Source organism: Ursus maritimus, assembly GCF_017311325.1.
Source record: "Ursus maritimus isolate PB19 chromosome X unlocalized genomic scaffold, ASM1731132v1 scaffold_X1, whole genome shotgun sequence".
Lineage (NCBI taxonomy): Eukaryota > Metazoa > Chordata > Mammalia > Carnivora > Ursidae > Ursus > Ursus maritimus.
Window position 1 is genome coordinate 20,643,445 of NW_024423319.1, and position 13,560 is coordinate 20,657,004.

The following is a 13,560-nucleotide window of genomic DNA, read 5'->3' on the forward strand; positions in this document are numbered from 1 at the left end:
GACCCCAGGGAGTGCTCAGCATGGCCACCAGGAGGCAGGTGTCTTCCCTGACAGCCCCTACTGCGCTGGTACAACACAAAGCTATTTTCCAGGATGCTAAAGCCCACCCAGCTCCTGCTGGGGGGCACAGAACTTTCGGGGACCGGGTTCACATGGTGGTCTCTGCTGTCCTCAAGGACCTCCTTCCTAGTCTGGAGGGGGAGACGGGAGCACTTCGACTGGTATTGCCTGCGGGTGTTGGGCTGGACATGGGAGCTCCAGGAGGGGAGCCCTGAGGAGGCCAGGGCCCTGGAGGAAGGCATTCCCAAGGCAGCAGCCTTGAAGCAGGGCCACAGGAGGGGGCAGCACGGGGTCCACCCCGACAGGAGCTCAAGGTGCATCAGAAAACAGTGCTGGTCGACCCAGCAGGGGGCGGGAGGGGGCCGGCCAGGGGCCGGTGCCCCCCACACCGTGAGGGAAAGCCGCTGGAGGGCTGCTGGGCTGGCGGGCACAGGCCCGGGTAAGGCAAGAGCAGTGGCCAGTGGGGCTGGAGAAGGCGGGCCTGGGATGTATGTCCTGGGCCTGGCGTCTGCAACAGATGCGTTCCTTCTGCGCCGTGGCTGAGAAAGTCCCTTCAGGTGTGACCTGATCCAACTGCAGGGGGAGGGTGGTGCCTGTGGGGCATGGAGACCAGGAAGGGGGCAGCTCCCAGGACCCAGGGAGCAACAGAGGGCTTGTAGGGCGGGGCCCGGAGGCGGGGGCAGCAGGCAAGGCCACAGAGCCAAGCATCCTTGGCGGAGGCTCCGGGTCTTGGACCCCATAGCCCAGCGCTGGGCACTTTGTCGATGGCCACAGGGCTGTGCAGAAGCCGTGGCGAGCAAGCCTGACATCACTTTCCCTTCGGGGTCGCTGTGCTCATAGCCCACTCAGCTGTGGTCTGCTGGAGTCGCCTGCCTGGGGCTTTGGCCCCGTGTAAGGCGGCCAAAGTCCCAGTCATCTCTGGGGCCTTTGGAGCACCGAAGAGCAATCATTTCTCTCAAAGGGTCTTGAGCATGGAAGCTGTCTAAGAAAGACTGTCTCAGTGGCGGCCACAGGTCCTAGGGTTGAAATGCTGGGAGTGAGAAGGCCTCGCTGAGGGAGGCTGAAATTTCCATCGTGCCCTCCCACTAGACTGAAGACAGCACTGTGGATGTTTCCTCTTCAGGGGACAAGATGAGCCTGCTATCCTAGATTCCTAGCCCCAGTGGAGATGTGGGGACTTGAAACAACGTTAGGCAATGGTCCTACAGAAGACTTAGGACCTGAGAGTGCCTAAATCAAATCAAATCAAATCAAATCACTGCCTGATCTCTGTGGAGTGCCAGACCTTGGGTTCCCGAGTGGTCATCTCTCCCATTTCCCTCCCACCAAACGGTCCGGTCCCTCTAAGTAATCAGCAGAGCTCAGGGGCTCACAAAGGCCACCGCAAGATATCGTTTTCATTCTTTAAAGATCTCATTGAAGAGAAAATTCTTGGGTCTGCAACCGAAGGAAGCTGGGCTGTTTAACCAGAGAGTCTAGGAGCTCCCTTCTGAGAAGCCACCAATGGCATTTAAACGGTGGCCCTTTTTAAAACTCCCACTTAAATCCTTAGCCTCTCGTGGCAGGCCCCTACAGCACACGCCGACTTCTGGAATGAATACTTGGTAAGCTGTCACAAAGCACAAAGACCACGAAGCCAGCCCGATTCTAGACCTGGGGGCTCCATCGAGGGTTCCAGCCTTTGGGCGAAAAGTCCCCTTGGGAGACCTTCTCCCAAACCCTCTTGGTGCTCCCCGTTTAGACACACAGGATTGACCCTCAGAGAGGAAGAATGACTCTCCTTAGTGGCAGAGCTGGCACTGGGAGCTAGGATCCTCACAGGTGGGGCCTTTCCACGACACCAGAGGGAAAGTTAAGAACAAAGTTGTCCAGGTGGCTAGAGAACATGTATCCCCCAAACCACCATCTCATCCTCTCATCTACGGTGAAGGTGACTTTCATTTCGGTTTTGTCCCATCCCACACCCAGACTCTCCTCTATGTTCAGATACTGTGTATTGGCTTCCTCTAGTCATGTCTAGCAAAACGAGCAGGACTTTTCCTTGGGAGTGAGTCTGTATAAAATAGGCCCTTTGAAAAGTAACCCCAGAGCACACAACATTACTCCATGTATCTTTACACATCGAGGTAATGGCGGGAGAGGGACACAGGAGTCAGGGGTGGGGGTGGGCTCAGGGCAAGGGGAGCACGGTTGGCAGGGGAGTGGGTCCGTGAAATGCTTTGTTTCAACAGAACAGAATATATGCTGGGCCCCAAACTCAAGTAATTAAAAGGGGAAGTGCCAAAGGAGATCCAGTTTGCAAGCGGGAGGCCGGAAATCTGGGAGAGCTGAAGCCAAACCACTCTACTGAAGGAAGGAGATTGGGCTTTCCAGGCAGCCTCAAGGGAGGCTGAATCCACCTGTCTGCGGGAGGAGCTTTGCAAAGGGCGAACACAAGTGTCCCCAAAGTGAGCACATCTTGGGCAATGAGGAGAGATTCTATAGGGAACAAATGGAAACTACAGACAATCCCATCGTGACCTGGAGAGGGATGAGATCTGGGGACAAGCGGAGCTTGGCAGGAGACTCTCAAGCACAGCAGAGGCGGCGGCCATTCACTGACGATGCCGGTGCCGTGGGGAACAGTGTGTCTGAGGTGCTGTGGGGAAGAGTGAGGTTGAGGAACAAGAGGAACGCTCCCACCGTGCTCTAGCACAGCCCTACTCTGGGGACAACTTGCCCCAGGGGTGAGAAAACAGGACTCTTTGATCCGGCCCATCGGAGCAGGACCAACTAACCAGCAGGACCAGGTGGAAGAGACCAAAGCAGGAGGTGGGGGGGGGGCAGGAAGAAGAGGGGGCCTACCAACTGAGACTAGGCCGACCAGACCGCTAGTGACTGCCATCTTCTGAGAGATACAGTCCCCCAAGGGCCCATCTGACCCGGGCGGACTTGGCGGTAGCCAAGCCAGGACTCACCAGGGCCCGGCCCTTGAGCTAATCAGAGAGGCCAACCACAGGTCTCCCCCGTCCTCGGGGAGTGGGAGTGGACCTAGGATCGTGTTCTCCCTACCCATCCAGGGCCTGGCCCTGTGAAACAATGTGCCTGGCTGTAGACGGAGGCTTTCTGGGGAACTCAAACCATACTTTTGTATACTTGTAGGAAAGCCTATACCCCTCCCCTCCCCCACACTTGGCCAGGGCTCCCTCTCCAGACCAGCTCAGAGCCACCTTTGTGACATCACATGACAAATAAAGAGGGCGATGACTCGGGCACCCGGTTGCCCCACTACGAGACTCTAGAATTTTGTGAACGGTATATATTGGGCATCCCTGTACTGGCCAACGGCATTTCTGACTCGAGAGTCTAGTGAGACGGTCTCGGGGGGGGGAAATGCTCCTGATCTAGACTAGCTCCATGGCTAGTCAGAGTAACGATGAGATATACCAAGTCAAGCTGGCTCCACCTGATGATGGGGAGTCAGCAATCGAGGCCCCATCCAGTTCCTCCCTGGATCTAAATTTGGATTCCATGGAGGTTTTGGAGAACCAGGAAGACCCAGCTGTGAGTCGAGATCCAGGCCCCCAAGACAACCCACAGCCACAGGCCCCAAACCACGGTGCCGCCAACGTGGGAGAAGACCTCTTCGGGCTCCCCTTCCCGAGAAAGCTCTGGAGGATCGTGGAGGACGACGCCTTCCCGTCCGTGCGCTGGAATGACGACGGCAACACCGTGGTCATCGACAAAGACCTTTTCCAGAGGGAGATTCTTCACCGGAGGGGCCCAGAGAGAATCTTTGAAACTGACAGCTTGAAGGGGTTCATCCGCCTCATGAACCTGTACGGGTTCAGCAAACTACGCCCAAACAACCCTTCGGTTTACTCTCCAGGGAACCAGAGAATGATGGTAAAGTAGAAAGTCCTTGTGTTTCCCAACTTTTCTGTCCTTCCAACCCCTTCCCTAGCAGGCCCAGATGAATGATCTCCCGAAAGGGTTTAATTTCCAAGCACAACTTTCTTTCTCAGACACATTATCGAGAGATGAGAAAGGCTAGTCTTTCCTACTAACCTACAACCCCCTTAGGGAGAGAGTGCGGCTATGCCTAAACAGAGGCCAGGGAATGTCAAATAGGTACGTGAACCCCGTAACCTATGCGTTCTGTGTCGTTCGTGAGCTCAGGCTCTGGGGCACGATGAACCTCTCAGGCAGCCTCAAAGGATCTTTTCTCCATAGTAGAACTAGACCATTATGACTGTCGGGGGGCGGGAGGGGGGGGGAGCAGCCATGGCGGTGGCGGCAGGGGACAGGATTCTTTCCTTCCAGAATGACTAAAATGACGAATCTCGTTTCAGATGTACCGCAACTCCAACTTCCAGCGAGACAGGCCTATGCTGCTCGAGAATATTCAGAGAAAAGGTGACCTGAGAACTGGCACCGGGTGGTCAGGGAGCAGTGCAACACCGCCGAGGAGAAAGAAGCAGGTAGCAGCTACGAGACGGTCCCCACGAATCCATCACAAGGAATCCACCAAAGAAGACAAGGCGGCCCCCAAAGAAGCCCCAAGTGTTCAGGGACCCAGTGGCACCCGGTCCTTGACCTTCTCTGGTATTTGGTCCCTGAGCAGTGTAGCCGGATATGCCATGGAAAATCGTGGCCCAAGTGAGCAGGGTGGCCCAAGTGGGGAGGGCACCTCCAGGAATGTGATGTTTGCGCCCCCGGCTATTGCCGGAAGGGACGGCGCAGGGGAGCTGCCCACCGCCCCCCTGGTTTACCCAGATTATGGGTCGGTGATGTCGCTGTACAACACCTGCTATTCCATCCTGCTGGCTGCCCTTTCGGTCATGTCCCCAAACGAGGCCCCCAGTGAGAACGAGGAGCAGGAGGGTTCCTCAGATTACAAGTGTGCACTCTGCGAACACTTCAAGGACAATCCGGGTCCCTAAGCTCACAGGCCACTGGTGACAGATAAAAATCACCACCATGTAACCATGAATCTATTTTTGGCTTTAATAAAGAAAAGCAAAACTCCGCAGGAGTAAATAAACAATCGAATGACAATGGCGAGTCTGTGTTCGTTCTGACTTGCGATACTACACACACCTCATCAGATAAACCCGAGGAGGCTGGCAATCCTGGCCCAGGACGGGTTTTGGCCCCCGTGGGTCCTCTCGTCTTGGAAGCAGCAGCATTTTCACACACTCAGCCAAGTTGCTGGCTAGGGAGTGTGGAGGCAGGCCCAGGAAGATCTGGTCCCCTGAGCCTTGCCTGCCGGTCAGGAGAGACAACAGCCTCACTCCTGACCTTGGCAGTGCCCCCTTTACAGCGTTCACGCAGCTTGAAACAGAAGGGGCTTTCCTCATGGGTCCCCTTGTGATGCCAGCAACTTTCTGATCAGCAGCGGAGCGCGTCAAGCGCGAGAGCCAGGGGCCTTCCGAAGAGGCCCACCGAATAGCAGGGATGTAGGACCCCTGACGTCTAGCTCAGAAGAGACAGGCCGTTCCAGTCAATGGCTGGCGGGCGGCGGGGGTGGCCCATCATCCTCATGATAGGTAACAATCACTAGAAACGTTGCTAAGAAACACACAAAACCAACAACAAAAGGTTTCCCACAAAATAAACAACACAACTTCACACTCTTCCACCAGTGCTGTATTTAGGAGCCTTTCCTCGGACACGAAGTAGCCGTGCGATGTGTATAACACGCACACCTTGTGGGCCATGGGACGCTTTTACGACAGAGCAAGAGTCACCGGCGAGGACAGACGGGCGCTCCGTTTCTCAGTCTGATGTCCTCGTCGCCGTGAATGGGGCCGTCCGTGGCTGGCGACTCCCGGGCCTGCCTTTAGCGCCCGCTCCCAGCCTTCCTTCCCACAACATCCCCTAGATGCTGTTCAAACATTCTCTGACTTTTGACCGGAACGAAGAGGGGGGAGACACTAACCAGTTCTCTTAAAACGTATTTCTTTGTACAATCCAGAAATCAGCAGTACCCAAATGAGTCGCGGTGCAGAGACCTTTATGGCAGCTTTCCCTCACTCCTGAAGGTCAGAGTCCTTGACACTGTCCAGGAGCCCAGACGGGCATCTCACAAGGAAAGTCCCACTGACCTGTCCCCCGCACGGGAGTGGAGAAATCTGTGTCCACAAACAGCACACAGCGGCAGCGCTCTCCGCGGCAGGGCCGAGCCAGGCCAAAGCTGCTGTCTCCGTCTGCGGCACCGTGGTCAGCTCACGGGTCACGGTTTAGCTGGCTTCCCAGTAACCTTGCGTGCTCCTCCGGCCTCCTGCCCCGAGGGGATCAGGTGCTCTGGGATGTCTACCTGGAAGATGTCCTTTCCGCCCTTCCTGGGGATGGGCTCCAGCAACCACCTGGGGTTCGAAAGCGCAGTGAGGTACTTCTGCTTCAGGCTGGTCAGGACAGCTTGATTTTCCAGTTCCATGACCTCATCGGGAGCTAAGTCTTCTGGGCACAGCAACGTTTCCCCAACGTCAACAAGCCCTGTGCACAAAGAGAAGCACACAGTAGTTTTTCCTTCCAGAAACCGAGGCCCGCCTGTTGGAGAACATGGTTATTGAAAGCTACGACCACCAGAGACCAAGAGGGTCTCACCAAGGGGACACGGAGTACACTGGGCCCCTCTGTCCGAGCATCTGCGACAAGCCAAACTCTGTTCAGGGAATCTGGGGTGAGGCCGAGGCGGGGAGAGAAAGGAAGTGGAGGGCCTTGTCCTCAACGACCACACCCACATAATGGGCTGGTCCCAGCCGGACTGCTTTGGGCAGCAGGCAGAGACGAGAAGGGCTCAGGACGCCAGGGGGAACAGGCCACCAGTTCCCTAAGCACTTGGGCAGGTGGCAGGTGCTGCGGTGGAACCTGACCCACCGAGGGCTTAGGGAACCTACCCAGGATGCGGGGACAGTGGGGGTGGGGCATGGCCCACGAAGCCAGGCAACAGCCTGCGTCTGGAGGCTACCCCAACCCACCCCGGGTACTGTGGTCTCCGTCTCCCATGCTCTCTGCCGCGTGTACGCACGCGCACACACAGACACACTCGTGCGCACACACGTGGGTGTACACATACACACCCACAGGCAAATGCCACGTGGAGACTTGGAACCTGTCCTGCCTCTCTGATCAAAAATGGGCACTGAGGCCCAGAGCGGATGCAGGGTTCACCTGAGGTGGTGGGACCTGGGCAATTCCCCCTCCCCCAGCCCAGGGAGGGCCCCCTGCTGCCCCGTTGAAGGGTGTGTTGCTTAAAGAAACCACGGCCCACACACCAAGCAGTCCAAAAGAAAACGAGCCACAAAACTCCCAAGCTCGATCCTGGGGGGTAGCCCTTGGAGGTGTCCGAGCAGCATCTGGCCTATCGACACTTGCCCGCTATCACGCCACGGCCATACTTCTCCCCTTCCCGAAGCAAGGCCTGAATCTGAGCAGGGGTCATCCCAAGCCTCTCCACCAGCAGCTTCCTCCACGCGGCGTCTTCCCAGTCCCTGTGGGCAATGTGGATGGCGATGGTACAGTTCCGGTGGCTGCTCAGCAGAGGACGCCAACGCGTCTCCACGGTCTTGACCCCATTTAGGACAAAACCTGCGTAAGGCTGCCGGAAGGAGAGGCAGCCGAACTTCATCTCCCCACGGCTCCTGGGGCCTCACGTGGCCTGCGGAGACACAGAACCATGAACGTCAACGAGCACCACGCCCAGCGCTCCAAGCTCATGACCCACGGGCAAGACCTCTCCCCAGTGTTCCCCGGGTTGCCCTGAGACCCCACTGACCCGGACGGTGGGGGAGCAGAGAGCCTTGGCTCCTTCTTTCTATCACTACACAGTCAGCAGACAGGCCCCAAGGAAGGGGCCGGTGATCAGGATGACTTGTCCATCAGACGGAGTCTTTGGCGAGCTCACGGAGGAGGGTGGAGACAACTAGAGAAAGGCATGGCCAGGGCAGCATGTGGGCAGTTGCTACAACAGAGGCCACTGAGCCCCAGGAGAGCACAGAGGGGGAGGGGCCCCTGGGTTTACCGACTCAGTGAGCTGGCTCTAGCCCTCTCCCAGCACAGACGGGGCCAGTCCTGGGCTTCGCTTCTTCTCCTGCCAACCCACTCACCCCAACACTCTCGGGGCCCCGGCCCTGCCACCGCTGAGACACTGCAGATCCCCATGCTCCTGGGCTCCTATTCTGGGGCCGCGGAGCACAAATCCTTGGTATCTCACCTCAGCTCAGCGCTGGGGGCGCCCTGTGACCTCAGATGTCCCTGGCAGGTGTCTCCTCCCCACCCCTTTGGGTGCCGTCCTCCTCCGACCCCTTCCTGCCCCACTGCTCCCCACCATCGACACCCCCAATCCCAACCCGAGCCTAGAGAAAGGAAATACAAGAGGACAAACTGGTACCGGGGCACACGCACTGTCTCTACGCCCGGTGCTGGGGATGGCACGAGTCATGCATCATACGATTCAATCCTCAAATAACCCGGTAGAGCACCGCCACCATCACCCCACTCTGTATCTGAGAAGGAGGTGCCGAGGAACAGAGAGACGGCCCATGACTGCAAGGGGATCTGAGTGCACGTACCCCCCTTCCCCGTCCTCGCATCTGGATGGGGGGCAGGTCCCCCCTCCTCACGGCAGGACAGAGCTGTGCAGTGGGAAGAGCAGGGCCCCGGGCCTGAACCTCAGCTGGGTCCCGGTACCTCACGGAGCCTCAGTCTCCGACGTGGCTGCGAGCATCGGGGACAAGGTGCCAAGGGCACCTAGCCCAGTCCATGGCACCTACCAGGACAGTTACAAACAGTGGCTGTCCCTCCTCAGCGGCGGCAGCAGCAGCGGGCCTGGGGCTCTCCACTGAGCCCAGGAGCACCACCTACTCTCGTTCATCTCTGCCCCCAATTCCTGAAGTCCGGATACCTGGCCTCAACGACACTCTCCTGCTTAAGAAAACACATCCACTCTCAAAGATAAGGCCCCAGGATCACAAAAGCTGCCTCGTGTTCACCCCCTTCCCAACCCACCGCCCTGCCTGTCCCCACATGCAGACCCGCGGCCTTCCCTCTGTCTCTCCAGCCGAGCCGCCCTGCCAGCTGCCCTCAGCCGTGCCCTGGGCCCTAGCACTCTTGCTCACTCGAGGACCTGGCTCTGTCTGCTCTTGCTCAGGCGGCCTCACTCCCCCCGCCTGTGAAGTGATGGTCCCGTTTGCAGAGAGCCACACCTGTGTATGCCTCACCACGGGGACAAAGACTGCCCACGCCCCGCCCCCCTCACCCACACATGCCTCCAGCGCCTGCGGCCTTCTCCAAACCTCTGCATGGCACTGGTAGAACAGCAGTCTACACTCGCAGCCTCTACTTCTTCGCCATGTACCGCCCCCCACCTTCCACGAACACACAGGTCACCACAGGCACCAGTGACCCGTCTCGTGCCTGTTCTGTCCTCATCTAACTCGTGGCCGGACAGCCCGGACACCGTTGACCACCTCTCGCTCCCTTCTTCTCAGGCTTGCACGCTGCACGCTCGCCTGCTCCGCCCCCCTTCACATAGGCCATGCCCCCTTCGTCTCAACCTTCCACAGCCAGTAGCCTCAGGTCCCCAACCACCGCCACCCCAAATCCACTTCCGTTCTACCTCTGCAAGTGGCTTCACCACCAATCTGTTGTTCCAGTCCCTGACCTAGCAGCTGCCTGTGCTCCCTTTCCCGCAGCCGGCACTCACAGCACGTGGGCGCCGGTCCCCAAACTACTCAGAGCCTGACCCCTCTCTGTGGTCTCCACGGCCACAATCCTAGTCTAAGTCTCCCAAGGCCCCGCTGCCCTCTCAAGCGGTCTCTCGATCGTCCTCTGCCTCGCCGCGGGCGCCCAGCACTCTCGTGCCCACGCCGTGGACAGAGTCGTTGTGGTACAGGACTGATGCATCAGGCCACTCCCCTGCCAAAACCTCCTAGGGGCCTCCGGTCCCATCCAGGACAGAGCCACACCTCTCGCCACGGCCTAAAGGCCCCACGTGATCTGCACCCCAGCCCCTCACTATCTGCTCTCTTCTCCCCTGTGCTCACCACCCTGCAGCCACAAAGGCCTTCCTTCCATCCCTGGAACATTCCAAGTTCATCCCTCCCTCAGGGCCTTTATAGGTTGTTATGGGTTGCATTACGTCCCCGCCAAATTCCCGTGTTGGAAGTCTCAATCCCCAGTACCTCAGAAAGTAACCTTACACATAAAGAAAAGGTCTTTACAGACCTTTCCAGTTCAGAGGAGCTCAGCTCGACAGACCCTCACCCAGTATGAGTGGTGTCCACAAAAAAGGGTGACGTTGAGAGACAGGCATATGAAGATGCGGGCAGAGATCTACAAGCTATGGGATGCCAAAGATGGCCAGGAAACCACCAGAAGTTGGGGGGGAGGGACAGAACACATTCTCTCCCAGCTCTCAGAAGAGGCGAATTCAGCCGACACCTCGAGCCCGGACTTCCACCCCCAGAAACGGGAGATGATTCATTTCTGTTGTTTAAGCCCCCCAGTCTGTGGTAGTCTGCTGCAACCACTCTGGCCAACTAATTCAGAGGTAGGTGTAAGCTCCGTCCTGGACATCTCCACAGGGTGCACAATGACTTCTCCTTCAAGGGCACACCCAGTACATTCCTTCATGTCTGTACACCTTCACCTATCACCTTTTTCACTGCCTGCGTGGCATCCCGCTGTCGGCTGTCCCACAATTTGCGACTATGCCCTTTACCGATGGAGACTCACAGACTGCTTTGCGCTTTCTGCCACTACAGGGGACAGCACCACAGACGCTCGCTGGCAGAGGACACGTTTAGAAGGCAGCTAGGGTCATCATGGCATGACCTTCGGAGATGCTGATACAGGCCAGCAGACCACCTTCCACAAAGGCTCCCCTGCGTACGCTCCACCAAGCATGGGCAAGGGTTCCATTTCCTCACTCCATTGTCGGCCCTGGGAACCATTACTCTGCTTAAGCTCTACCAACCCAATGGGTGACAAAGGGTCGCCCTGTTCACTGGGTCCGGATTATTCACGAGGGAGGCTGGTTGTCCCCCTGTGGCCTGGCCCTTTCTCTTTCTTCTACGAGGGTACATAAGCGGACTGCAGGTTTGCCTCATGTCTGCCATTCAGTTTCTGGGCCAACCCTTTTCTCATCAGGGCCACAAAATCACAGGGAAAACTGAACTGTGTGGGTGGAACCCCTAGAGGGATGCAACTGTAAAAGCGCCCTCCTGTCTCACCATGCAGAGTACCTGCTTCGTGGTCTGAGGAGGAAACGCCAGTCCACTTGTCTGGGCTTCTTCACCTGCACAAGGACTGGGGTTGGGCGGGGCGGGCGGGGGGAGAAGGAAAAGCCATTAGGTACAAGAGGACAATGTTGGCTAATGTGCCAGAACAGGTTTTCTACTCAGCAAGGCTGGGGGACCACTGGGACTCAGGAGGGCCCATTGGATGGGAAACACCTCACTCAAGGTTTGGTTCTGCTAATCAGCTGATGCCCCAGCCAGCAGCAGAGAAAACCATCTCCTGGAAGGGGATCGTGTTCTCACAGCCTAGCACACCCCTCATCCAACAGGAGAAAGATGACACCAACCCCTCACATTGTCACAGCAGAAGGATTTGGGGGCCCTACAGTCCCGTTCCCCTCAATAAAATCCTGAGTAGGCCCCACTGGGGGGAGTGTGACGGGCAACCAGCTGAACACTGCACAGCCAGGGACCTTGGGTAGGCCACAGCCTGGGGGCCAAGGGGAGGCGGGGAGGGACGCAGTGAGGGAGGGCTGGTGCTTGTGGACCAGCATGCTCCTGTTGCTGCGTGCACAGGTCCCTGGCCTGCACACGCCTTTAGAAGGATGGCGGGCGCTGGGGGACAGGGAAGGGTGGCCTGGGCAGCTCTGCGCGTGCTCCCAGACCCCCCCTCCCAGGTCCGGGAAACCCCAGCCCAGAGGTACCCTCCCGCAGAGGGCAGAGCAGGCCTCAGCAGCATGGCCTTCCTGGCTCCCTTTGCGGCGGGCGGGTCTCCAGGCCCCGGGTCGCGGGCGCGCTTGGCTGACAGGGCTGCGGCCACCGGGCGAGACCGTCCCGCTTCCGCGTGACCCGGCGAGGCCGCCAGCGCCTGGACGACCGCCTCCCATGCCCAGGCGAGGAGACGACGCGAGCCGCGGAGAGAGGACTGAGCGCTTGGGCCGCGTCGTGGCTCTCCCGCCATCGCCGCGCCCAGGCACCGGGGGCCGCTGACAGGTGACAGGCGTCGGCGGTCCCTCACCTGACAGGCTTGCACACACGCCGGTGCCCCTTCTTTGGGGTGCTTCCGCCGGCTCGAACCCGCGTACGCTCACGGAGATGTGGCACATGCCGGGGCGCAAGCACGTAGGCACGCAGCAAGCAGCTACGCACACACAGGCACTGCGTACACACGCACATAGGCGCGCAAGGCCCGGCCGCTAGGAGACGTCGTTGGACTCTTGGGAGCCCCGACTCGTGGGGGCGACCCGGCTGGATCCGGAGGTAGCCACTGGCGGCTGGAGCGGAACCGGAAGAAAGAAAGAAACGGGAAGGGGGGAGAAGGGCGGGTGAGAAGCGCCTGGGGGCGGGGCCGAGGCGGGCTACGGGAGGCGGGGCTGAGGGAGAAGTATGTGGGGACGGGCCTGTGGGTACGAGCTGGGGGAGGAGCTGTGAGGCCGAGTTGGGGGAGTAGCTGGGGCGCACCTACAAGAGGAGGGGGCTCCGGGTGTGGAAAGAGTTGGGGAGGAGCTAGGGCAATGATTGGGAAGGAGCAGGACAGAGCTGGGGGGGATGTTGCGGAGGAGGAGGAGCTGTGCGAAGAGCAGGGTGGTCCTGAGGAGGTGTAGCGCGGGCGGTGTGCAGGGGAATCTGGGGAGGGCTGGGTAAGCGAGACTGGGGGAGGAGCCACAGGAGAAGCTGGGGGACCCCTGGGGATGAGGACCTGGGGAGTAGCAGGGCGGAGCTGAGAGGAGGAGCTGGAGACGCGCGGGGTGGAGCTGAGGAAGTTGAGAAGGCAGAGCTGGGGAGGAGCGGGATTAAGTTGGGGAGGTGGAGGTGGACGTGGAGCCTCGGGAGGAGCTGGGGGACCACTGGGATGAGGATCTGGGGAGTTGTAGGACAGGGTGTGGGACCCTGGAGAGGCGAAACTGGGGGAGGAGTAGGGCGTGGCTGGTGGAAAGCTGGGAGGAAGAGCTGGGGATGAGCGGGGCGGAGCTGGGAAGGGGCAGGGAGGGACGGGCGGGAAGGTTATGATGCGGCAACGGGGTGTGGGGCTGGGGGAAAGCTGGGAGGAGGAGCTGTGGAGGTGCCAGGCGGGGTTGAGGCGGAGCAGAGCGATATCGGGGAAAGCTGGGAGCAGAAGGTGGGGACGACTGGGGCAGCACTGGTGGGGAGCTGCGAGGACAGGACGGGGCTGGGGAGGGTAGGGCAAGTTGGGGGAAAGCTGGGAGGAGGAGCTGGGGCAGGGCTATGGCGGAGCGTGGCGGGCCTGGGGATGCTGACAGGAGGTGCTGGGGAGGAG

General features: G+C 59.2%; 2 protein-coding genes across 10 annotated transcripts; one reads left to right on the forward strand and one right to left on the reverse strand.

Moving 5' to 3' along the window:
* The first annotated feature begins 3,240 nt into the window (after positions 1–3,240).
* On the forward strand, positions 3,241–6,029 carry LOC121102405 (heat shock transcription factor, X-linked member 3-like). The gene is made up of 2 exons (XM_040628186.1): positions 3,241–3,945; positions 4,392–6,029. The coding sequence occupies exons 1-2, from the start codon at positions 3,457–3,459 to the stop codon at positions 4,980–4,982; spliced, it is 1,080 nt and encodes a 359-aa protein (XP_040484120.1). The 5' UTR covers positions 3,241–3,456; the 3' UTR covers positions 4,983–6,029.
* On the reverse strand, positions 5,671–12,513 carry EOLA1 (endothelium and lymphocyte associated ASCH domain 1). 9 transcript variants are annotated; one of them, XM_040628152.1, is made up of 6 exons: positions 12,301–12,512; positions 11,289–11,352; positions 8,817–8,967; positions 7,820–7,966; positions 7,420–7,702; positions 5,671–6,537 (listed from the first exon to the last, which is right to left on the reverse strand). In XM_040628152.1, the coding sequence occupies exons 5-6, from the start codon at positions 7,670–7,672 to the stop codon at positions 6,275–6,277; spliced, it is 516 nt and encodes a 171-aa protein (XP_040484086.1). In that variant the 5' UTR covers positions 7,673–7,702; positions 7,820–7,966; positions 8,817–8,967; positions 11,289–11,352; positions 12,301–12,512; the 3' UTR covers positions 5,671–6,274. The 9 variants fall into 9 exon arrangements, with proteins under 9 accessions (XP_040484086.1, XP_040484094.1, XP_040484098.1 ...); XM_040628160.1 differs by having other exon boundaries at positions 8,817–8,970; XM_040628164.1 differs by having other exon boundaries at positions 11,277–11,352.
* Between the last annotated feature and the right edge of the window lie 1,047 nt (positions 12,514–13,560).